The following is a 25719-nucleotide window of genomic DNA, read 5'->3' as shown; positions in this document are numbered from 1 at the left end:
GAAGCTGGTAATCACTGCCTCCTTGTGGGCTCAAGAATCACTAATGATGTGGTACCCACGCGCCATCATTACACAGCTTTTAGTAGGTCGACTCTCGGACCACTGTGAACAATAAAAAACATGTTTAAATTTCAAGATCTAGATGAATGGCCCTGAAAAGAAAAACGGGCCTATGGTGGTGTTAGAGGACTATCTTAGACACAAGCAACAAGGTGCTCACTTCGACTGCCAGAGCCCCTCTTTGTGGTAAGAAGGGATAATATATGTTTATTTTACTCATGCTCTCGATAGGAGAAAAACACATTATGTAGCTTGATCTAATTTATAAAAGGAACTTTAAGCATTCATTTAATATTACTGTAAAAATTACCCTAAAATATGTAAGCTCTATTAATAATGAGATAACAACAAAAAAAGATTTCTATGGAAGAAGTTAAATATTATTCAAGACTTTCTACTGTTTTAAATATCCAAATGCAAGTAATTCTAAGAAGACCATATAGAACTAGTCTTCATATCACTGGAACTAAGAAATTCTCTAAAAGAAGACTCTCGGATTCTGGGGCATCAGGTTTCTTCTGCCTTCTCAGGGCTGCCAGGTTCCCTATTCTCTGTGCAAACCAAAGGCAAATACTCCTTGGTACCTCAGTGAGGGAGGGACTTAAATAGGCTTAGAGTAATGTATTAGCATGGCTGCCACAGGAGAGAGAGGAAGATGCAAAAAAGTTCAGGCTGTAAAGGGAATAAACTGAAATATAGCCAGAAGCCATTCACTATTTTTCACATTTTGATTCTGGAAGTTACAAATTAGCCTGCCTATGTATGTGTGGTGCGTAGACTTCAAAGAAGGGAGCCCCACGTTATGCTCTCGTGGAACTCTCTCTCCCGGAGTGTGGCTGGACCACACTTCTAATGAGAACACTGCAGAAGTGATGGGGGGGTCACTTCCAAGAGTAGGTCACGGAAGACCACGACTTCTGTCCTGCCAGCCTGTTCTCTCTCTTGCCTTCCTACTTGCTTGCTCTGGTAAAGCCAACAACAGCTTTGAGCTGCTCTATGCAGAGGTGGCTGGCCACAGTCAGGAAGGAACCCAGACCCTCAGTCCACCAGGCCGTGAAGAACTGAATCCTGCCGTCAAACACCTGAGCGAACCTGGAAGCAGATCCACCTTCAGCTGAACCTTACAAAGGCTTCAGCGCTGGCCAACACCCTGACTGCCGTCTTGTGAGATCCAGAGAAGCCGGCTAAGCTGCACCCAGATGCCTGACCCCCAGAAACTGTGAGATAGTGAATGGTGGGGTTTTAAGCCACTAGGTTTTGGGGTAACTGTTACTGAGAAATGGATAACTAATACAGCATGAAGAACTCTAAAGCAGGGGTCAGCAACCTTTTTCTGGAAAGGGCTAGACAGTAAATATTTTCTGGTTTGTGGACCTTACAGCCTCTGTTGCAGCTGCTCAGCTCCGCCACTGCTGCAGCACAAAAGCAGCCACGGACCGTGATGAACGAATGAGCACGGCCGGGTCCTCATAAATCCTTCTTTACAACAACAGGTGATGACTCGGCCCGCAGGTTGTGGTTTGCCAACCCCTGCTCTGAAGCACAGGTTGTGCAGAAGTCCTATTTTTGAGTTAAAAGGCAGATGATCTCCGTTCTGTTAAAATTATTTTAACAATTAAAAAGCTCAACCCGCCACAGTAACACAGTAATCACACGCAGTTGAAAAGGAAAACAGTAGATGTCCAATAACTTCCTGAATTTGGCAAGTAATCTAAGAAATACAAATATCTTTTATGACAAATGGGCACCTCTATCTGCATCTTGATATGGAAAAGCTGAAGTCCAAGAGCAGAGACGAGCCTGGGCCAGAAGAACACCTACTAAATTAGCTGCTCATCACAACTACGATCACAGCAGCCCCCTAAACACGCGCTGGCTCTCCCCTCACGTGTCACGCTTTCCTGGCCGTGAGAACCCATGATTACCTTTGCTTTTCGACAGTGGTGAAGGCGGCTGCTCTGCAAACACTTCCAGGGCTGGGGAGTCGTGGTGCTCGAAGTCTTTGTCCAAGGCTTCGATGAGACTGGTGATGTCCGAGTCCTCCGAGCTGTGCCGTGTGCTGCCGGGGTGCTCCGGGTGGGCCGGGGGTGTGAGGGGTGTGGGGGACAGCCTCTCGGGCTGTGGCTCCTGGTGCTGAGGCACTGGCGGTGGCGGTGCTGAGTGATGCTCCAGCGGGCTGTGGGCATGGTGCTGGCTGCCGTGCTGGCTCTGTTTTGCCCCCTTGGACTTCCTGCCCGCTGTGTGACCCTGGGCCATGGCATGTGAATCTAAGACCAGGGCGCTGGCTTTGCTCGCCGACTGGGCGTTAGTCCTGCTAGAGGTACTTGCGCTGCTTTTGGCTCTGACGTTTTCCACGTCAGCTGAGTTCCTATTGCCGTGACTGCTGTGTGGGTGGACTGGTGGGCCACACTGCTTATGACTCCCTGCGCTGGGTCGGGACGCCGAACCGCCTGTTCCACAGAACCCCCTACTGTGACTGGGGTCACAGCTGAGTGTGTTCAAGCTGAAAAAAGGACCAACTGCAGATCAGTAATGGCAACCTACAAGATCTAAGATTAAAAGCCTTACTTCATCAGTATAGCCACCATAAATATGAACTACCCGAAGGAAAAAACAGCAAGAAACAGGATACTTCCCACAACTGGACTGGGTCTGTTCTAACTGGCAATATAGGAATTGAGGTATTGATACAACTGAGAATATTTTAACCCTTATCAATAAAAACATGGCATTTGCTATGAGTTCTTAGTAACAGAGCACTGTACGCAGGGTATTTAAGATTTTTCCCCTGAGCGAAGATGAAAAGAAGAAACGTATTTTTTCTTTTAATTACATCAGCCAAATCTATATATTGGAGAATTTATTTCCGGCAGGTGAACATACTTTCCTTCAGATGAAATACCAACGATTCTCCTGAGATCAAATGGTCTTCCCACATCAAAGGGCGGGTTCGAGGCCTCAAAGGATAGTCGCCTTCGAAAGGGCTCCCAAATTCCTTGAGCTTCTAAATAGGCTGTTCCAATTACCAAAAGGAACAGTGCACTGCAGGGGTACAGAAGATGGAGAATCGGGGTTCAGTTGTGAGTGCAAGAGTAACAAAATGTGACATTAAAGGCAAGTTTCTTGGTAAAGTACAATATGATATAAAAAACAAAATGCCTGTGACATGACAAAAGAGCATTATGGATGAAAGGTTGCACACCGACTTTTCTAGAATGCCAACGTACACGGAGGCTCGTACGGAGGAAATAATTATCTGTATCAGAACAGACGCTGGAGGGTAGCTTTTCTTTTACCAAGAAGAAGCAGCTCTTATCTTTTCTTTTACTTCTAACTCTCTAGGCCAACTCCTTTCCCTTAAAGGATGTGCAGGGTAACTATGTAAGTTAATTCAGAGGCGAGTATATCTCATTCTTAAAAAAACATAAAGAAATATGCTGAAAAAAAGATGAGGATGTTGAGGGTTTAAAAAATATTTCTCATCAGTTTTATGTTGCTTAGGTATGACTCAGGAAGAATAAACTATTATGTTGAGTACATTACAAATGCCCAAATCGAGTAACCACCTGGTAAATTATGCATGTTTTTTTCCTTTAAGAAATTAACCTGTACTTCATTTGTATAACAAATTTCAAAGGTAGAAAAGACTCTGGTTTATCGTATATGCCACCCAAGCAGGGTTCAGTTCTGACTGCTCCCACTGGTGCATGTAGGCTTGACGAGAGAGGTCTGCCTGCTTTGTTCGCTGGTGCGTCCCCGGCACTCAGAACAGTGACTGGCACGTGGTGGGCCCATGATAAACAGTGTCAAGTGACGCCTAAATACTAATCTCGAAAGAAGACGCAAGTACCTCATTATTCCTGAGATGATGATGTACAGAGCCAGCTCCCAGTTGGGCCTGGGCAGGGCTTCTGCACAGGTTGCTAACATATGGTAAGGAAGGGATGCATTCAATACAAATACGAATTCAGAGCCACTGGTGGTTATAAACTTCAGTTCACGAATAACTCTAGAAGCTGTGAAATCAGGAGTAAACCTAAAACAGAATGATGGCAGTGATAAAGTTTTTAAAAATATACCGCAGACAGTTTAAATATAATGCCTTTGAAACAGAACACAGAATTTTAGAGTTTGATACTTTTATTCAACTTTCTCATTTTAAGATGGACAAAGTATTGCCCTATGAGGTGAATAACCAAAACAACTATATTCTGTGGATAATTGGAGAATTTACATAAAAAGAGAACAATAATCCCATGATCATTAACTAGGAAAGTAGTCTCTGAGCTTCCTTCCCTTCCCTCTTCCTTCCTCCTTTAGTTAATCCACACTCTTCTCTTACGATGCATTCCCACTGCCTTTTTGTGTGTGTGTGTAGAGAACCACCCTAGCCCTGCTGATGTTCATCGCCTGCAGCACTGCTTTCTGCCCTAATTATATTATTTTTATTTTGTTAACTGTACGCCCCGCAAGCACATGATCTGCACGTTGAGGAAAGGTGTCTTATTCCTCACTGTACCTTCAGGTGCCAAGTGTATGCCTTACATGGAGTAATGTAGTTACTTATGAAGTAAGTGTCCACTGAAGGTCATGAAATTATCATTCCATTAAGGGGACAGAAGTTACATTTTATTATATAAACTTTATAACATAACAAGTAATCAATTGTTAAAATATGCTGCAACTACTGCCGAGGTAGGCATTGAAACTGTCTTCTGACCGAGATATCACACATTCGTATACACTGCACAACACAGAAAAACTGCATGTGTGTAACATAGGTGTCTGCCCTGCTGCTGAGACTGAATTTATAGTCAGTTTCCTACACAATCTTGAAAATAATTTTGAAACTGGTTTCTAAGACTATCTGATCCACTTTGGAGTTTCACAATTTTGAAAACAAAGATATGAAGAAATAACCAAAGATTAAGTGAAGAAAAAAATCAAATGAATATAGTTGTGGATAAAGACCTTTTTTTGTGAGTATGCAAACAATTTTAGCATAAAGTTTGAACAACTCCAGTATAAAGTTAATGAGAAGTTAGTGATTTGTTATCGTATGAGAAAATACTTACAAAATGATTATGTCTTTAGAGGCATTGGCACTCAGTGCAAATTCTTGACAATTGACAACTTTAAAGCCATATCCCTCGCATGAGTACCCACTGACTTCAATGGTTTCTATGTGAATTTGAAGTTGTCCTGTATTCTCTACTTTAAATGTTCTTTTCAATGTGAAATTTGGTTCTCTTAGTTTCAAACCTAAAGGAAAAAAATGAGGAGTGAGTATAAATCTTGCTATCCTGTGCTCCAGGTCCAAGTAATGATAATACCTTCTTTATGAATGTATCGCAGAGATTATGAACGGAGCCCCTCAGGGCAAAGAGATCAGCCATTACCCAGATTTCACCAGGAAGTATTCTACTTTGTTAAGTCATTTTACATGGCAGAAGTTTAATTTTGCAGTAAGTCCCCTACATACGAACGAGTTTAGTTCCAAGAGTGCGTTCCTAAGTCCAATTTGTTCATAAGTCCAACAAAGTTAGCCTAGGTACCTAACCAACACAATTGGCTATATAGTACCATACTGTAATAGGTTTATAATACGTTTCACACAAATAATACATAAAAAAACAAACAAACACAAGAAATAGAACATTTTTAATCTTACAGTACAGTACCTTGAAAAGTACAGTAGTACAGTAAACAGCTGGCATACAGGGGCTGGCTGCAGTACTCGCTACGTCACCGCTGCTTTTACGGTTGCTTCTGGACATCCTGGGCTTGAAATAAAGGTACTGTACTACTGTACTCTATACAGTACTGTAAAGTACACAAAAGTACAAACACTTGTAAAGGATGCACACACTTGACAATGTGCGCCAGACACGTGAACTAACTTACGTGATTGGACATGCAAACGCATGTTTGCATCTTTGAAAGTCTGCAACTTGAAGGTTCATATGTAGGGGACTTACTGTGCTTTATTTTTCACATTCAGAGTAAATCATCTAAGGCATGCAATGAATACTGACATTTCAAATTTTTTAAGATCCAAACCAAACAACTCTGAAAGCAAGTCAGGGTGTTTTCTTAAAATCTCAAGTATCCATCATTAATATACACATGTGTACATGTAGAAATACTGTTCTTGTTTTTGGAATTATTTACTGTTGACAACAAACGCTGAAATGTGTGCCCTTGGATATGACAGGAATACTCACTGTCTGTACAGTCTTTTAATAATGCTTCCGTGATTTTAAAGCGCAAGGAGCTCCCTGGACCTGGAAGCTTGCCTGCCACCCTCAAGTTCTCAGTTGTTCCTTGTCCTTGGACCATCACAGCATCCATCACAGTCAGGTTATTTCTATGTAAGAACAAGAACCACAGATTTTCCTCCCATTAAATTTGCACAATCTTTTGATCTATAATTTTTACTGTTACTTTATAAACCATGTAAAAATTAATACACTAAATTTAATGGTGAAACATTTGCACTTGAAAAAATTTTAAATGTTTACACAAAGAGGAGCAAGAGTTTTTCACTTTGAAGAGTCACACACGGTACAGGAAGACAGTATTCAGGTCTTCTGGCTAAAAATATCATCACAAAGGTATGTTTCATGAGGCGTGGGGTGTGTGTGTGTATTTCGGGCAAAATGAATACCCTATTTCAGGAATAAATTAATGCAAATATTAATATTGAAACGAATCAGGAAAGGACTCTATGTAAGTACTAAAGGTCAACCCACACTTAAATCACAGAACATACCTGATTATGATTAGGGAAGAAACAGTTCTATTGTGAATTGGAGTAAACTTTACTTTGACAGATTTCTTTTCTCCAGGTTTTAAAATTACGTTTAAAATTAGATGTCGGGAGAGGCCCTCTGTAAATCCCGTGGAACTCTGCAGTGGATGAGCCTTGAATCATTGGGTAAACAAGCAGCAGTCATTAGTATATTCTCTGGAAAAGCTTTTTTCCCTTCACCCCATGCACAGCCCAGTATTAGTTTCTCGAATTGATCAACTATATGAACAATTTTATCCCTGATGATTTAGAGGCTGGATGGCTGGCAAGCAGAGCTGGGCAACCAATGATGACACTGTATATTCTGCATTAAGTCCCAGAAAGGGCTTTGTTCCCCAGGTCACCGAAGTCTTCATGTTTGTACTAACACTTGTTTTTGTGTACAGATCTTTTTATTTTTAACTTTAAAAGTTTTGAAACATGACACAAGAACAGAAAAGGACACAAACCTAAGAGATGAGTAGCTCAGTGTTTTAGCACAAAGCAAACAGCTGTGTACCGAACACCCAGCACCCCGAAGTCCTACCGGTGCTGTCCCCACTTTCAGTCACTGTTTTTCTGCCCCTCCCCTCAGACAGATATCAGCTGGAGGATCTTAAGGTTGCATCATTTTATTTGTAAAAATATTTCCAATTCATATCAAGCTATCTTTGAATTTTATTTTGAAAGCTAAGCCCATAATTACTGTTTCATAAACACTTGATGATTTAAAGTTCAAGTAATAGCTTAGTTTAATAATCAAAATATGACTTCCCGACAGTTATAGATAAAATTAAAAAACATTTGTTTTTTATTTTTTAAAAAATCATAGTTCACATATAAGGTTACACTGTTCTGATTTCAAGTAACGTTAATCTTAAACTTTTTGGGGGGAAGGGTTGGTAATACTTGGGTATAAATGTCCATGGCTCTACATGGCTCTGCTAACTTGTGAAAGGAGAGTGCATTTTGTATGATTTTTCTACTATATGCAGACCTATCTACTTCAACAGCATGATTCTACAAACATAACTTCATAGTCAATAGACTTTGTGAAGCACACTACTTCTTAATTCTCACTTCTGAGGCAAATATTTTTTCCTACATCGAAAATTCTTTTCTGTCCATGTCTACTAGGACAACAATCTTTTGATTGCTCCAAAATGGTTGGTAAATAGGTTCCCTTTTAAATGAACTATTCTGAGTAGTTGATGAACACATTATACATTATACATATATTCGCCAAAACAACTAATTTAAACTCTGATGACTTGGAAAATACTTTAGGATGTTGTAATGCCTCTGGGATATCACTAAGGCCCTCAATAGTTCTCAATAATTGTTGTAGTGGTGGTTCTTAAAAAGGGATTCATGGACCCCTGGGGATCTCAGAGGTCTTTTCAGGTGTCAAAACTATTTTCAGAACACCGACAGACGTTCTTTGCCTTTTTCACTGTGTTGACCTTTGCACTGATGGTCAGCAAAAGCAATGGTGGGAAAAACTGCTGACCCTTTAGCTAGAAGCAAGGCAGTGGCATCAAACTTCCCTAGTAGCCACTGTATTCCTCACTGCCATGCACTTGCAGTTAAAAAAAAAAAACCCAAAACTGTTACTGATTAAACAGTAATAAATATTAATCTTATTAAATCTCAACCCTTGAGCACGTGCCTTTTTTTGTTTTTGGATCACTGTGTTTTCGTTGTCATTTGTCTCTAGGTATTTCTTGATTTCCTCTTTGATTTCTTCAGTGATCTCTTGGTTATTTAGTAATGTATTGTTTAGCCTCCATGTGTTTGTGTTTTTTACGTTTTTTTCCCTGTAATTTATTTCTAATCTCATAGTGTTGTGGTCGGAAAAGATGCTTGATATGATTTTAATTTTCTTAAATTTACCGAGGCTTGATTTGTGACCTAAGATGTGATCTATCCTGGAGAATGTTCCGTGTGCACTTAGGAAGAAAGTGTAATCTGCTGTTTTCAGATGCAATGTCCTATAAATATCAATTAAATCTATCTGGTCTATTGTGTCATTTAAAGCTTGTGTTTCCTTACTCATTTTCTGTCTGGATGACCTGTCCATTGGTGTAAGTGAGGTGTTGAAGTCCCCCACTATTACTGTGTTACTGTCGATTTCCTCTTTTCTAGCTGTTAGCAGTTGCCTTATGTATTGAGGTGCTCCTATGTTGGGTGCATATATAATTGTTGTATCTTCTTGGATTGATCTCTTGATCATTACGTAGTGTCCTTCCTTGTCTCTTGTAACATTCTTTATTTTAAAGGCTGTTTTATCTGATATGAGTGCTGCTACTCCAGCTTTCTTATGATTTCCATTTGCATGGAATATGTTTTTCCATCCCCTCACTTTCAGTCTGTATGTGTCCCTAGGTCTGAAGTGGGTCTCTTGTAGACAGCATATATATGGGTCTTGTTTTTGTATTCATTCAGTGAGCGTATTTTTTTTTTTTTTTTTTTTGCGGTACGTGGGCCTCTCACTGTTGTGGCCTCTCCCATTGCGGAGCACAGGCTCCGGACACACAGGCTCAGCGGCCATGGCTCACGGGTCCAGCCGCTCCACGGCACGCGGGATCTTCCTGGACCGGGGCACGAACCCGTGTCCTCTGCATCGGCAGGCCGACTCTCAACCACTGCGCCACCAGGGAAGCCCGAGCATGTGTCTTTTGTTTGGAGCATTTAATCCATTCACATTTAAGGTGATTATCAATATGTATGTTCCTATTACCATTTTCTTAATTGTCTTGGGTTTGTTTTTGTAGGTCCTTTTCTTCTCTTGTGTTTCCCACTTAGAGAAGTTCCTTTAGCCTTTGTTGTAGAGCTGGTTTGGTGGTGCTGAATTCTCTTAGCTTTTGCTTGTCTGTAAAGCTTTTGATTTCTCCATCGAATCTGAATGAGATCCTTGCTGGATATAGAGTAATCTTGGTTGTAGGTTCCTTCCTTTCATCACTTTAAATATATTGTGCCACTCCCTTCTGGCTTGCAGAGTTTCTGCTGAGAAATCAGCTGTTAACCTTATGGGAGTTCCCTTGTATGTTATTTGTTGTTTTTCCCTTGTTGCTTTCAATAATTTTTCTATGTCTTTAATTTTTGTCAATTTAATTACTATGTGTCTCAGCATGTGTCTCCTTGGGTTTATCCTGCCTGGGACTCTCTGCACTTCGGACTTGGGTGGCTATTTCCTTTCCCATGTTAGGGATGTTTTCAACTATAATCTCTTCAAATATTTTCTCAGGTCCTTTCTGTCTCTCTTCTCCTTCTGGGACGCCTATAATGTGAATGTTGTTGCGTTTAATGTTGTCCCAGAGGTCTCTCAGGCTGTCTTCATTTCTTTTAATTCTTTTTTCTTTATTCTGTTCTGCAGCAGTGAAATCCACCATTCTGTCTTCCAGGACACTTATCCATTCTTCTGCCTCAGTTATTCTGCTACTGATTCCTTCTAGTGTGTTTTTCATATCAGTTATTGTGTTGTTCATCTCTTTTTGTTTATTCTTTAATTCCTTTAGGTCTTTGTTAAACATTTCTTGCATCTTCTCGATCTTTGCCTCCATTCTTTTTCCAAGGTCCTGGATCATCTTCACTACCATTATTCTGAATTCTTTTTCTGGAAGGTTGCCTATCTCCACTTCATTTAGTTGTTTTTCTGGGGTTTTATCTTGCTCCTTCATCTGGTACACAGTCCTCTACCTTTTCATTTTGCCTGTCTTTCTGTGAATGTGGTTTTCATTCCACAGGCTGCAGGACTGTAGTTCTTGTTTCTGCTGTCTGCTCTCTGGCGGGTGAGGCTATTTACTGAGCACGTGCCTTTTCAACACCACGTGATCAAATGGAGTACGCACGCAGCACCCCTTGCAGCATACTGGACCATGCTGTCTGGAAGAGCTATCGTTTCAGATGCCAACTGAACTAGTTCCTGCCTCCGCAACATCATTTATATTTGAAAAAACGATTGACAGTCAATATATGGTTATTCAGACTGGAGTAGTTAGTAGACATTTTTACGAAAATGAAGTGCATCTGCTCCTTTAAGGAAACAACTGAAGCATTTGTTGCCAATGGTAAGATTTGAGTGTTTGAGCAAAATTTAGAGTTTTGGCCCTGTGAGCTTTAGAGTCAATAGTTAAAGAACACCCTGATGAGATTAGTGGTTGTAAGAATGAATATGATTTTCTGGATACTGCAGAGTGAATTGTGTCAACATTTGGAAGCTCTTCATATCTTAGTGAACCAGTATTTTCCGAATGACTGATGCATGGTGTTATGATAACTAAAAAAGCAATTAAGACACTCCTTTTTGCAACTATATGAATGTGTCAGGTCAGGTCAGATATTTATCATATACTTCATCAAAAACGATGTATCATAAGAGACCGAATGCAGAAGCAGACAGGAGAATCTATCTGTATATTAAGTCAGAGAGCCATTGAAGAGCTCTGTAAAACAATCTACTCTTCTTGCAAAATGGTTCTTAAAAAATATATATATCTATTTTTTCATTTTTATATTACCTATGTCAAATAGAATGGGCTTATTATTATTTTAAATGAATTAAACCAATATTTTAATGATCTCTCAGTTTTAGTTTCTAATATGTTAAATATTGATAGATGCAAACCACATAAACAAAAAACCTCTTTGGAGTCCTTAATAATTTTTAAAAATTGAGATAATGTAGAAATCCTTAATTATTGTTCAGACTGTAAAGGAATGCTGAGACCAAATATTCTGAGATCCACGGTTTTATAGCACTGTAGAGAACTGTGATAGAATTTATCCTAAGCTCACCCTAAGACCTCCTCCAGCATTTTTATTTAGAATGAATTCCTGAGGTCTAGAGTATTCTTATTCATCTTCCTATCTCTCACAGTACCTACATCTTGTAGGTACCACTAAAGATTTGGTAAGACAAAAAAAGGTAAATATAGGTCATGTACTTCTCATGAATATTTCCTCTCTTATAAAAGCAGAGTGAAAGGAATTTCTGGTTACTGAGCTTTCTAGATATTTGAGGTCTAGATAGCCTTGAACTTATTATGTTGGTACTTTATGGATGGAAAAAGCAAAGTAAAAAAGATTCCAAGAGAAGGGCATGGACTAGAATATGAGACTATCTAAATTTCAGTCTAGTATTCTACCTATTACTCAGCAGAAAATAAAAATACAACATTGAAAATTACTTTCTCTTTTTAAAGAGAAAATTTCTTTCTCTTACTTTCTTATATAAGATTTACTTAAAAATAGACATAAAAACAATTCCATAAAGGTTTGGCTAATTTATGCCTTACACATTAAAACACAAAGCTATGGGAAAGGACACAAATCCTTCAAGAACTACAAAACATCTAGTTGGACAGGTTAATTAGTGATTCCTAACAGTAACGACCATGTGTCATGAAAGTATGGTCAAGGGTTCTGGACTCTGAGAGAACTAGATTTGAATTTGGCCCTGCCAGTTATCACAGGTAGGAACTTGGGCAAGTTACTTCCTCTCTCTGAGCTTTGTTTTTCCACCACCAACAGAACAAGGGAAATACTTATTCTTAGGGTGGTTAGTAATAGCTCAGCCTGGCTATTGTAATGATTACATGAAATTATAAATGTGAATGCACCTGCTGATTATAGTGATACATATGATACAGTGATATATATGATATATATATGATATAGTGATATATATGATACACTATACACATATATATGATATAGTGATATGATACACTATACACATACAGTGATACAATGCTGATACATAGGAGGTGCTCATGAAATACTGAAAACCTTCGTATTGCCTTTCTTTCCCGCCTGGTGAGCCACAGACTGACTCATCCAGTCAACATTCATTGAGGGCTTCCTATGTCCCAAGCAACCCATCTAAGGGCTTCCATGTTGGTCTGCTTAACCTGTTCAAAAACTTTGTAATATACAAATTATTAACTTCACTTACAAGTGAAGAAGTTGAAGTTTGGAAAGGTTTATTTACTTGGTCGAGGTGACCAAGTTAGTAGGTACAAAGCCATGGTTATTCTAGGAGCCAACCTCCCTTATTCCAAATGGGAAGCAGCAAAGCCACAGCATGGCAGGAAGGCATCCCGTGGCTACTTGACAGACTGGGACCGTGCTCAGAAAAAGAGCTCAGCAAAAGGAGAGAAAGGAGGTGGTCGTTTACTGTTTTCACTCAGAGTAATTCAGATGATGGAGGATTAACTAGATTCCTACTCTCATTCACTCAACACCCTTCGTATTATAAATGTGGGAAGGAAACCATATAAGTAGAAGAAAAGCCCTCAAGGAGCTTATACCCAGAACTGGGAAACAAGGTACCTACCACACGTCAAAAAGAAAACAAAGAACACCGCTAACATGCTTGCAAACAAAGATTCAGGGAGAGCCAGAGAGCCGAATCAGTGCACGCTCCACAGCCATCAGGGCTGGTGTGAACAGGCTGTTTAAGGCTGGATGAGAGTGGCTGGGAAGGGCATCTAGGCCAAGAGACTTGGGCCAGTTTGCAGGTGGCTTTAGTTCCCAGTGCTAATTTCCTGACTGACACAGATCCTACACATTAAGTTCTTACATAATCATGAGTGGTTAGTGGCTGCTCAGCCCGGCCTGTATGATAGAGAATATTTGGTCCTAGAACAAACCAGTTTATGTATACATTTACTAGTTTAAAAATACTTGTTGAGTTATAACTATGCTCACTACTGCACTAAGTATGAATACAGCTAGCCGTGGGTCTGGCCTTCATGGAGCTTACAATCTTATCAGAAAGTATCCAAAATAAAAATTTAAATGACCAAGCTCAATATTTTGAGGCTTAATAAAAAAAAAAACATTATCTATCAGTATATACCTTATCTACATAATCTCAGAGGTTCTGGCAGCCATTATGATGAACCTTCATGAGCTTAATGTTTAATGCCCACAAACAGGACCTTCTATCCAGGGTGCCTCATGGCAATCTAAACCCCACCCATTCTTCCGGGGCTTTTTGCCTCTAAAATAATTACTAGACTGTTCTGACTTCTCCAGTAACTTGCCCTTCAACCAATTTAAGGATGGTTAATATTTTTCTTTCACATTTGCATTGATCATATTGTAGAATTACTTCTTTGGAATAGTATGAAGTCTGAATACTTACACTGTTTCTGAAGACTTGGAATTCTAGTGTTCTTAAATCTATCTTTGCCACCTTACTTAAGTTAAACCTGAAATAAAAAAAATACACATATTTCTTTGTAAACAGCATCATAATTAAAGGGGTTATAAATACTAAGGTTGTGCTTATCTTTTGGCAGATTTTGAGATCAATGTTATCAGATTAACAGCCTTCAAAAAATAGCTACAACTTACAGTTAATATTTTGTTCACTTTTTAAAAGTAAAATACTTGAAAGGCTCCACCACTTGCTTCCTCTATATAAGATTTTAAGAAGGAGTTCTATATTATTTTTTTCTTGTCTTAAACTGGGAGCTTTTCTAGATGTTTAATATAATATCCATCTCTCTCCCCAGAACCTTCTCTCAACTTCAGTTACAGATGCAAAATTTCTCTAAGCCCAATCTATTACTGTATGAGCTGAAATAAAGTTTTAAATGTGTAAAATAATAATTCACTGCTAATATGAAAACATTCTGATAATCTACCAGCAATGCCTACCTTGATATTAACTTATCTACAAAGACAGAAGGGTTGGAATATAAGGCCAGAGGAATAAACTGAATGTAGACAGGCGCATCTGCAGGATTTTCTAACGTAATCTCTTCTTCCTTAAACAAAGTAAAGACACAGTAAGTGAAAGACTGCCACCATTAAAAGAGCCAGGACATGCAGGCAACCTAAGTGTCCACTGACAGATGAATGGATAAGGAAGATGTGGCACATATATACAATGGAATATTACCCAGCCATAAAAAGAAACGAAACTGAGTTATTTACAGTGAGGTGGATGGACCTAGAGTCTGTCATACAGAGTGAAGTCAGTCAGAAAGAGAAAAACAAATACCGTATGCTAACACATATACATGGAATCCAAAAAAAATAGAAATGGTTCTGATGAACCTAAGGGCAGGACAGGAAAAAAGACGCAGATGTAGAGAATGGACTTGAGGACACAGGGAGGGTGGGGGGGTGGAGGGTAAGCTGGGATGAAGTGAGAGAGTGGCATGGACATATATACACTACCAAATGTAAAACAGATAGCTAGTGGGAAGCAGCCGCATAGCACAGGGATTTCAGCTCGGTGCTTTGTGAACACCTAGAGGGGTGGGATAGGGAGGGTGGGAGGGAGACGCAAGAGGGAGGGGATGTGGGGATACATGTATATGTATAGCTGATTCACTTTGTTATAAAGCAGAAACTAACACACCATTGGAAAGTAATTATACTCCAATAAAGATGTTAAAAAAAAAAAAAAAGAGCAGATACTTCATAACCCTATTACAGATTTCCCAGAACTGATGTCACTCTGAATACTTACTGAAGAGCAGTTTGTATTAGTAAGGGGAAACCTCATGTGATGGGGTGAGCTGAGGACGGACGGCCAGGAGAGCTCGGCAGTGATTTTTGACAGTATGTTTTTTTGAAGGTCTGTATTTACTTCAAATATAGCGCTCAATCTAGAAAAACAATTTGTAAGTCACTGTAACAAAATGAAATATTTGAGTTTTCTGAATATAGGAAATTCTGTTAGGCTTGTGTATTTGAGAAATTTTACTTGCTCTAATATTTAAGTCTGCTTCTCACAGAGACATGTATGAAGATGCCTCTATTTTGGCACAAAGAGCTGCCAAAGTATCACTGATCACCTGTACAGTATTGTCTTCGTACTGAATTCGAAAGGGAAAAGGCAGGGATATTCAGATAACATGATGTTACGGGGATCCTAAAGGATCTTGCATGTTTAGTGGAAAGATCCAGACACCAACAGCAGGCAAATGTTTTCAGTAGAACTAGTAAGAAGGCAGTGCACTGCTTGGCATATGGCTTTTTCCCCACTTGAGATAAAAAACAAAACAAAATCCTGATACACAATGAAGACATCAGTTGAAGAGGTAACACATATGAGGATTCTGTCCAGATATGTATAGTTAAGAGCAATTTTCAGGGCCTCATTTGACTATTTCCCTACATATGAGTATTTATAAGCCAGCGGTTAAGAACTCAGAGCACATTCCCTAAGGAAACAATATTATAAATGGGGCTAAGGTGCCTGGGCACAAACACTGAAGCCTGTTTTATCCTATAAGACTACTGAATTATGACACCCTAATATTGGTGAGAGTACCGGTTTTGTATGACGAGTAACGAATTCTCTGTAACATTCACGCTGAGAAAGTAAGACAAAGGCAGGGGCAGGGAAAATGCCACATTCACTGTGCAACTGGGACACAGTGGCACAGGGCAGGCAGGGAGCCTGGGTCTTTAGGAGTGAAACACTAGGCTCACAGAGAGGAAAGCAGGGGTTTCAGGGGGCGGGGCGTGAAGAGGTTCCTTGGCAGATGAACCTAGGGCAGCACTGCAAGTTATTTATTCATAATTGGATGTTAAACTGTGGAGGCGACCTGTACCTTACAATGTCCGCTATGGAACTGTAGAGGACCAAGGAGTGTTTGAATTAGTGTTCTCTTAGTGAGTTCATTAGAAGTCATCTCTGTACTAATTTTAACCATTGTAAAGTTAAAATTTAACTCTCTTTTGCCTTAAGAGAACCTTTCACAGAAGATAGTTCAGATAAATAGAAACCTGCAGATTTAATCATTCATGGCTTGAAAATCTTACATACTATAAATTGGAAGATCTTGATGATACTGACAAATACATTTCAAATCAGCCAATGGAGAAGAACAGTTTTCATCAGTTTGCTAGTCAAATCCTCTTCTGAAGTACACAGAAAGATCAAATTTCTATACTGCCACATAAGTGTGTCTTTGCTTTTGAATCCAGATGCGGTACTGATCTGTCGCTGGGACATTTTCTACCTGCCACAGACATAAGGTTGAGCCCATGTGAACGGGCCATGCACCCCTAACAGCTCAGGTCTGGAAAGGGAGGAAGCAGTTCTTTTCAGGAGGGGCAGAGACACTCCTCCTCCTGTGAGGTTAAACCTAGAAAGTGTTTTCCTAGCCTTTAACAGAGGTCAGTGGTAGGGAGAAACTTTCTTTCTTATGCAAATGGTGTGTCTAAGGTAAACAATGAAGTTACCCTACACAAGGACAACTTCATCGAGTTCCTTTGACTTTAAGGAAGCATCTAGAACACTGGAAAAAAGACAAAAATGGTAGTGTGCATACTTCTGAGAAATATACAACTACAATGGCAATTCAAGATGCTTCCTGAAGATTAGGCATATTTTCTTACCTACAGGGAAATAAAATAACCTAATATAAGAATAACTTTAGAAAGTCATGTTTCATACTGGTGAAGATAGCTCAAATACTTAAATGAAGCAAAACCACTTACTTATGACCTGAATTTTCCTTTATTCCCATCCATCCTTTGAACAGGCTTTGATGCAAATCCCAGTCAGCATCCCAAGCATCTTCCTGCATGGCTATACCAGGCTGTACTTTGGGTTCAGCTAAACCAAGGAGACAAATGGTATGACATACTCAGCCCTTCAAATGATTCCTATAGTATCAAGAGATAGGGATGGGCCTTAAAAGTGGCCGCCTTTTATTAAAGAGTATTCTGGGGAGGGAGTGAAGGGCATGAGAGAGAACGGCAAGATAACTTACATTTGGACAGAAAAGGCAAGCCAACATAGCAATGATCCCCACACTGCAGTCCAGGATCAAAATAAATGTTTGCAATCTATAAAGAGGCACAGGAGAACCATGAATCCCCAATCCACAGAAGGTCACAATGACAAAGTGCTAATGGATGGGAATTTTTGCAAATATAACATTTTCAAACCTTTGATTTTTTCCCTGGCTCCAAATCTTCCTTATTGCCCCGTAATCGTTTGTAGTAAAATCGTACATCTTCTGACAAAGATCGTATTTGTTGGATCTTTACCTTCTGTGAGAAGGAATTCATAATATTTAAACTCTGATGAACTATTTTCCCCTGAAGGAAGAAAACAAACAAACTCATCTGTAAATGGTAGATTTTCTTCAGAACACACACTTTAGAGCTGACAGACATATTTCTAGGAAACCAAAGTTCAAAGGACATTTAGAATTTTCAAAAGTTGATAAACTTTAAATTTGTAACCAGAGCCCCTCCTCCAAATGTACATATTTTGTTGTTTTTATGGCCTATTACAGATAATTTAGCAGGTCAAATCTCTGCAATCTCGTAAAAATGAATTAAAGTAAAAATGTTCACATACTAACAAAGGTACAGAGCTAGCTTTGAATAAAGGAAGCAGTCACTGTCAGTTTGTTAAGAAAGGTTTGATTATACCAAGGCCAGGGTGCCTTAAAAGTATCCAAATTCAGGATGAAATAAGTGAACTCTAAAATCCAAAGCTATTTTCTTTATAAAAGAAAAATACTATTTGTGCCAAAGAGAAATTAGACATTTTTAAAAAACACAGGTTATCAAGCATCATATTAAAACAGTATACAGCTTAGATCATTAAATTACCAATGATTGCTCTTATCAGCTGCATGCTTCTCCCTATGACAGAGTACCAGATTTTAAATAAAAAATTACATGATTCAAATAATCATCAATAAGAATCATATTATAATATTTTACTTTCTTTTGTCTGAATATAGAACCAGAATCCTATAACCTGATTCCTAGCCATTTGAAGAAGTCTCTAAAATGACCAGACCCTGCTGGTCTTATATTTGGTATTGAAAGACAAAGAAGTCGGGACTTCCCTGGTGGTCCAGCAGTTAGGACTCCCGCTCCAGGTGCAGGGAGCCTGGGTTTGATCCCTCATCAGGGAACTAGATCCCACATTCCACAACTAAAAGATCCCACGTGTTGCAACTAAGACCTGGCACAGCTGAATAAATAAATAAATGTTTTTTTTTTAAAAAAGACAAAGAAGTTAAGAAAATGAACAGTAAAAGGAGTTGAATGATGGTGCAGTTAAGACTAACACTCATCATTTACAGTCTGACCAGAGTAGAAAGATGTTAGAGGGTGGGGATGCTGCTGTGAGGATACGAACATAAGAGAAGAAAGCAGAAGCCTATGCTGAGTCCCAGCTTGGCCTCCACCCAGCTGTGTCTTCCCGGCAGTTAACTGGTCTTCATGCACCTGTAATAACTACTACTCTTGTGTCCACATCTTGTCTCTCAGGGGTATGGTGGGGATCAAGAGAGGTAACAGATACAGAAGTTCATTTTATAATGGTATTCAAATACGAAGTATTAAACTGTGAGTTATTTGAAATGTTCATTCTGAAGTACCAAGTTTTCATCACTTGGCTCTAGTAGTCTCCATCTGATAAGAGATTTTACAGAATTTCATGACTGTTATGGGCTGAACGTCTGTGTGCTCCCCCACACTCACATGTTGAAATCCTAACCCCCCAGTGTGATGGTATCAGGAGGCAGGGCCTTCGGGAGGTGATCAGGTCATGAGGGTGGAGCCCTCATGAACGGGATTAGTGCCCTTAAAAGAGGCACAAGAGCTTGCCCTCCCTGTCTGCTCTTTTGGCTGTGTGAGGATACAATGAGAAGATGCCCGTCGGCAAACCGAGGAAGTAGGCCCTCACCAGACACCAGATCTGCTGGTGCCTTGATGTTGGACTTCCCATCCATCTGAAGATATCTGAAAGCTTAATCTGAAGTACTGCAAAACCAACACCTTGTTTTTATAGATGCCTTCTCATTTACTCTGTCCATGAGCCTTTCACTTTGTCATCTACTGAATTATTCCCTTCCAGGATATATGCAGGGATCAAGGAGATCATGGATTGAAAAGGCAATTGAAGGTTCTTTTGGATAAATAATGAAGTCAAGAGTTCTGTATAGTCAGTACAAAGTGGAATGATAAGAAGACAAAGATTGAATTAAGACCCAAACTTAGGTGTGCTGAACCTATTAATTCAAATTTATATTTGAAGCTAATTTATATTTAAGGAGCTAAAATTTGAATTTAGGTTTTATCGTATATAGCATTAAGATTTTGCAATGTACTGTTTCTCTTAACCCGTCAGGTCTCCTACTACAGCTGAGAGACACTTCCATCTGTTCCAAGGTGTCCTGAATCGTCTACACTATCTTCCTGCAAAAGGTGGCCTCCTGGTTTCCCCGTTTCTTTCCTCCCTGTTCTCCAGGCTCAAACTCTATGTCATATTCTTGAGTCCTCTATCTACCTACCTACCCATACCTGTTTCCATTAGTATAACCTCCTCAAGATATTCAAGTACAGTTCAAACGGTTCATCTGAAATGTCTCTTGCCTATGTTCTCTTTTTCATTATTTTGCTCCTTCATCCACCCATTATCTACTAGATACCTGCTACTTGGGGTATAAGATCCCTCATCTCTTTCCCACCGGATCTCAGAGTCTTGTTGGGGAGACCAACACACAAGGCAACATTTACAGCACAATGTGAGGCTTGCTGCCAGAGAAGTAATCTCAAATTGTTTCAGAAGCACACATGAAATAACTAGTACTGTCTAGTGGAGTGAAGAAATCTTCAGAGAGGAGATGACAATGGAATTGGATCTTGAAAGACATGAAAGAGTTCTTGAAGGTACGAGAGGAGGAAGGGCAGTCAAGGCAGATGAGCAGCAAAGGTGTGGAGGTATGAAAGCGATTTACTGCCTCTGCCAATGCCCTAAGCTCAAACCTCCCTTTGACGCTTTCCTTGTGGACGGTGGCCAGAGTCTCTGGGTTGGCTTCCAGGTACACTATTGCTACTCCCAGACGTGTCCTACGTTTACTTCTGCCAGAGAGCCAGTCTTGAAAGCTTAACTCTGACGATGTCCAGCCTCTGCTCAAAAACTTTAGATTTTCATGGACTTAAGTGCATTGCATTTTTTTCATGCTATCACTCCAAGGTACCATTCCATCTTCTCTCTTGAAACTTCCCTGCATTCTTGTAAAACTGGACGACTCACCACTGCCTAAAGCCATCTCAGACTCTGCTGCCTGTGTCTCTATTCAGGTTGTTTCCTGGGCCCTGAATGCCATTCTTGCTAACCCTTGTCTATCCCTGCCAGAAGAAATTCCAAGCCAATTCACATGGCACCTTCATCAATTAGATATGTATTTTCTTCATAGCATGTTATTTTTCACCTCTTAGGGCAATTTCTACATCCTGCTCTATGTCTATGAATCATGGGCCCATTTCTCATTCTAGATTGAAAACTTTTTGAGAGAAGGGACTATTTCTTATTCTTCTTTATGTCTCCTAAAGAAGCTGGTACAATGTCTTACCTTAAAATAAGTGATTAATAAAGAGTAACTGACTTTATTGTTGAATTCTAGGAACATAAAGGCAAAGAGAAAAAAAATTAGCAAGAAGAAGGCTACAAATTAACTGTCTTACTGGAAAAGAAGGTGGAAGAACCATATGCTTTGGGAAGCAAGTCAGAGAACCCACTGCGATCACAGCTTTCACGGGAATTGTTAGGATCTGTGGAGGGAAGAAGCAAACCACAGAGAAATGAGTGTTTAAGTCTGCGATTGACACTGACAGTTGTTGTAGGGGGCAGTTATTTTGGGGGATTAAAAGAACCAATCTTGGGATGTATATTAGCATTAACCAACTGATAAGCAAAATTAAAATCACCCATGGATACTGTTTAATCTATCCATGTACTTCATAAAATGCACTGAAATACAATAAATTTCCATGTGCTTCTCAGTGAGTCGATGAAAACATGGTAAACAAGACCAAACAATGGGGAAGGAATGAAGAACAGATTTTTCATAATATAGGTTTTGTAGATTATTAATTCAAAAAGTTCAATTATTCTCCTAAAACAATGAATGAAAAATCCAGCATTTTCTAAAGTTACATAGCTCTCTACTTTTTGTACTCAGCAATAAATTAACATCAAGCTAATTTGAAAAAATGAGTTGAACGTTCCAGATTTTGAATCTCAACCGTATGCTTATTTGCAATTCACAAAGATGCTGATACTTTGCTAAGATATGAAATGTACTTATTCCTATCAAAAGTGATAAACGTGGATTCCTTATTTTTGGAGGTAATTTGACATACTCCCAACATATCATTTATTATTAGATGACCAATTCTGTTTATTCTGAATTAGTTTTCTTTCATGTGGGGGTTGTATGTACTGAAAAGATAGGAGAACAAGGGTAGCAACTTGCTGACTTTAGCAGTGCTCGACTTCCCAAACAGCTCTGAAATAATAAATCAAAATATTTAGGTGTGGCAGAAATATGTCTCTTCAAAGTCTCATTGAGTGCAACATGTCAAACCCCACAAAAAGCCTTTAAAAAGTTCACTGATTTTCACTTGGTTCCTTGACGTAGAAGTCAAGGAACATGTAAATATGATTGTGAGAACTCAAATTAAGATGTGATTTCCTGATTGTATCTTCCTTCTTGGAAATGTTACACAGGAGGATATTTATGACCTCAGAAAAGAGAGAGACCTATCGCAGGAATTTCAGTCAGGGTCTGTGCAATGCTACAACTATTTGTAAGCAGGCTTCTAACAGCAATTCTAAATGTGCCAGATGCATTTTTCTGAAGTTGCTTTTAGTCAAAAGATTTGGGTTTTATCAGAAAACTATGAGCTAATGAACACAAATATTCCGTAAACTAGTCTCAAAAGCTCAGTTTTTAAGGCATGAAAGCGGTAAACTGTAACTTTCTGAGTAAACTTAGTTCTGTTTCTATAAAAACAAAAAAAGACTGAATTACTCAGAAAGACCCCATTGACACCAATCCCTGTAAATAAAGTCCTTACCTCATAGTCTGTTGTGATCTGTATGGCCCCATCATGAATCCCTTCCAGTTTTTTTGCAGTAAGTTTGACTCTGAACACTGCAAAATATCCTGAAGCTAGTATTACCTGTATGTAGGAGAAATGACATCATTCATCAGCCTTGCTGGCTGAAGTTTTCTATTAAAATGGAAAAGAAAGCTACAGTGATAAACTGACTTCAAAATCCTAACCTGTACCAGTGTAACACTGAATTACCATATCATCACATACAAATATCTCAAAATAATGCCCATCCCTGGATGTTTATCTACTATACTTATTCCATGGGCTACTGAGAAAACTGGTTCCCTGAGGAACAGCTGACTTCTCAGCTGCAAAGCTTGGGGAGGGGTGTGGTCCTCACACCCCAACCGGGTACGTGCAGGGTCAAAGCGGGTGAGGGCTGCAGCAGAGGGACACAGGCTTCCACTAACCCTTTGGCCACATTAGGGCACAAGTATTAATACATACAAAGTTGGTTATGCTTCAAGTTCTGAATTTAACTCTGTCATGTTTTAATAACCATGTCCTCAGATCCACTGAGACTGGATCATATGGAAACATCAAAAATCATGGAAAGAAGGAAAAGTTACGCAATAAAAATGTGAAAGAAAGGAGAATGTGGATCTTGTTTTCTCAAGCTATTTGCTGATGTTTCTGGCACTTAACTTTTTCAATCATGATACTTCCAAAAAACATGAAATTCAATTTGTGAAGTTGTACTTTAGTTTGTAAATGTTGATATGCCAAACATACTCACTTTCCCCCTTTTATAAGCATTTCTGTGTTGGATTTGTGCAACTCTAACGTTTTCATCATGACTCTAACCAGCCAAATAAGAACATGTGTCTCAGGAGTGCAGAGAGCTGCTGGCAGTGTGTGTTTCATAAGGAACAGGATGCTTGTTTAGTTCATAGGTTTGGCTTTTTGGCAAACAGGTGGAAAGCAGTTGAAAGTTTAGGCATTACAAACTTAAAAAAACACATATTGTGGAGTTGCTATTTTGAAGCTGGCAACTCACTACAACTTCCTATTTTAAGTAAGCATTCATAACAGTGATCTCATCTTTCTGTCCCTTGTTTTTGTGTTTATACAGTTTTATATAAAACCTAATTCTAAAACCCTGAAGTTTCAAGCAGGCTTCATGTTACTGAGTGGACCTCTCAAATTTAAGTAGTAAGTGTTAACACATGTTATTTAGTACGAGGAAATGATCCAGAGTCCTAAAATTATTAATTTATAATGTCTTATAAAAAGCAGTATAATTCAACCATCTCAGATTAGATATACATACAATTTTACTGTAACTTCATTACTGAAATGAACACATTAATGGCTGGTCTCATTATTATCCTTTTTCAGCACTCAATTTGTATTAAAAATAAAACCTCAGCTGGGGTGACAAATATTACTTGTCACGGGCATATCCTTTTTTTTGTTTTTAAAGGAGGCTTTATTTATGAATCAAATTTAAAACATTATAAATTATTAAAATGCAAACACCCATATACCGACCACAATATCTGATTATGTAGCCTGAATGCCACACAACTGCAATTAGAATACACATTATTTAGTACTATTTCCCACTTTTTCAGAAATCCTTTTCCAAATTTCTACATACAATCGTATTTACAGCTTTTTATTTGCTTTAATATTCAATCATAAAATCATGACTTTATGCATGTGGCTGTTTCCAGTCATTTGGAATTATTAATAATGCTATCAAACATCTGCATTCTCACAGCGTTTGGCTCTTTCAATTACTTTCATGGGAAACATTCCCAGGAGTGGTATATGTTGCCAGATTGTCCTCCAAAAAACCTATTTTGGGGGATGTTTAAGTCAATTTTTATGACCTATGGCATTCCATGGAAGCATATTTGTCAATAACCTCTGTGCGTAAGGACACTTGCTTTTCCTTTTGTAAAACTGCCACAAGAAGTTCTACGCTAAACTACAGATGACATTATCTTCTGCTCCTTCGAAGTCGTACAAGGTGATTCTACTAATTCTGTTCTGAGTAGGTATAAACTCCAAGTTCTCTTTTCAGTAGTGGTCAGGGCTTAGACTGCTACATTCATTTACTCTTGTTTCATGCTCTTTTATGACCAACTGTACATAAGATAGAGTAAAAGTATATAGGGAGATCCACACAGAGATCCACCAAACGATGTTTGCCTCACTGATACTCTCTTCTAATCAGTACAGAGAATTGACCAGAAACATTACTGTATAATTGAAAACACCTTCTATCAACGTGCAGGGCTATCTCTTCTGCCTAGTGAATTCAATGAACACAGGGTTAGTTTACTACCCATGGGAATTTCTCCTGTAAGGACACTTGTGTTACAACTTAACTCCTTTGAGTCTCAAGTGCTCTCTCACCATGAGAGGAAGGGGTTTAAGTAGACTACCTATAAGGTCCTTTCAACATCAAATAGTCAGTGCTATTGCAACTCTCATAAAAATATTATGATGACTAGTCTTCTATTTGAGGTTTACATCTAAGTTTAAGGAAACAATAAAAAAGTTAACTTACTGATGACTGGTCTGATAAGGAGGATTTTTCTAACTCTGGAAGGCTTGAGATTATTGTAGTTCTATTGCCTCTTTCAGTAGCTACGAGTTCTATTGATAAACCATCTCCAATGATATGCCAACTTTTTATAGCCAACTTAAGAAAGAGAAAGATATGAAAGTGATTATTGCGGCACTAGCATAAAATCCTTAAATGTGAGTGAGAATAAAAACAATTTTTTTTTTTTACCTCAATTGGGTTGCTGTTTATAATTGCAAATAAAATGTTACTTGCTTCTGTAGCACTCAGTATACCAAAATCTATGAAACGTTCTTCTATTTTTGGGGGTAATACAAAGTACTGGAAAGATATAAAAGAACTAGATTAAATGTAAAGTCACACTTATGTAAGAGAATGTTATCAAGAAAAAGTAACTGTATTAAGATATACTAAGGTTCCTATATTT

At 38.9% G+C, this 25719-nt stretch overlaps 1 protein-coding gene across 4 annotated transcripts in view; it reads right to left on the bottom strand.

The window, feature by feature from the left end:
- TMEM131 (transmembrane protein 131) overlaps positions 1-25719 on the bottom strand; it is a 192498-nt gene that overhangs the window by 28043 nt on the left and 138736 nt on the right. For 3 of the 4 annotated variants that reach the window (XM_067704232.1, XM_067704233.1, XM_067704234.1), the window contains exons 16-31: positions 25503-25613; positions 25275-25409; positions 22715-22819; positions 21320-21406; positions 17774-17926; positions 17596-17671; positions 17321-17438; positions 15339-15477; positions 14519-14628; positions 14001-14067; positions 6833-6984; positions 6285-6427; positions 5136-5322; positions 3911-4096; positions 2944-3102; positions 1986-2563 (exon numbers count right to left, since the gene is read on the bottom strand). In XM_067704232.1, the coding sequence (XP_067560333.1) occupies positions 1986-2563; positions 2944-3102; positions 3911-4096; positions 5136-5322; positions 6285-6427; positions 6833-6984; positions 14001-14067; positions 14519-14628; positions 15339-15477; positions 17321-17438; positions 17596-17671; positions 17774-17926; positions 21320-21406; positions 22715-22819; positions 25275-25409; positions 25503-25613 (2506 nt within the window). The remainder of the gene's footprint in view (positions 1-1985; positions 2564-2943; positions 3103-3910; positions 4097-5135; positions 5323-6284; positions 6428-6832; positions 6985-14000; positions 14068-14518; positions 14629-15338; positions 15478-17320; positions 17439-17595; positions 17672-17773; positions 17927-21319; positions 21407-22714; positions 22820-25274; positions 25410-25502; positions 25614-25719) is intronic. The other variant, XM_067704235.1, reaches the window with a different exon arrangement.

The sequence above is a fragment of the Pseudorca crassidens genome, chromosome 14 (genome assembly GCF_039906515.1).
Source record: "Pseudorca crassidens isolate mPseCra1 chromosome 14, mPseCra1.hap1, whole genome shotgun sequence".
NCBI classification, from domain to species: Eukaryota; Metazoa; Chordata; class Mammalia; order Artiodactyla; family Delphinidae; genus Pseudorca; species Pseudorca crassidens.
The sequence above is the reverse complement of the archived record's forward strand: the minus strand, read 5'-3'. Positions and strand labels throughout refer to the sequence as shown.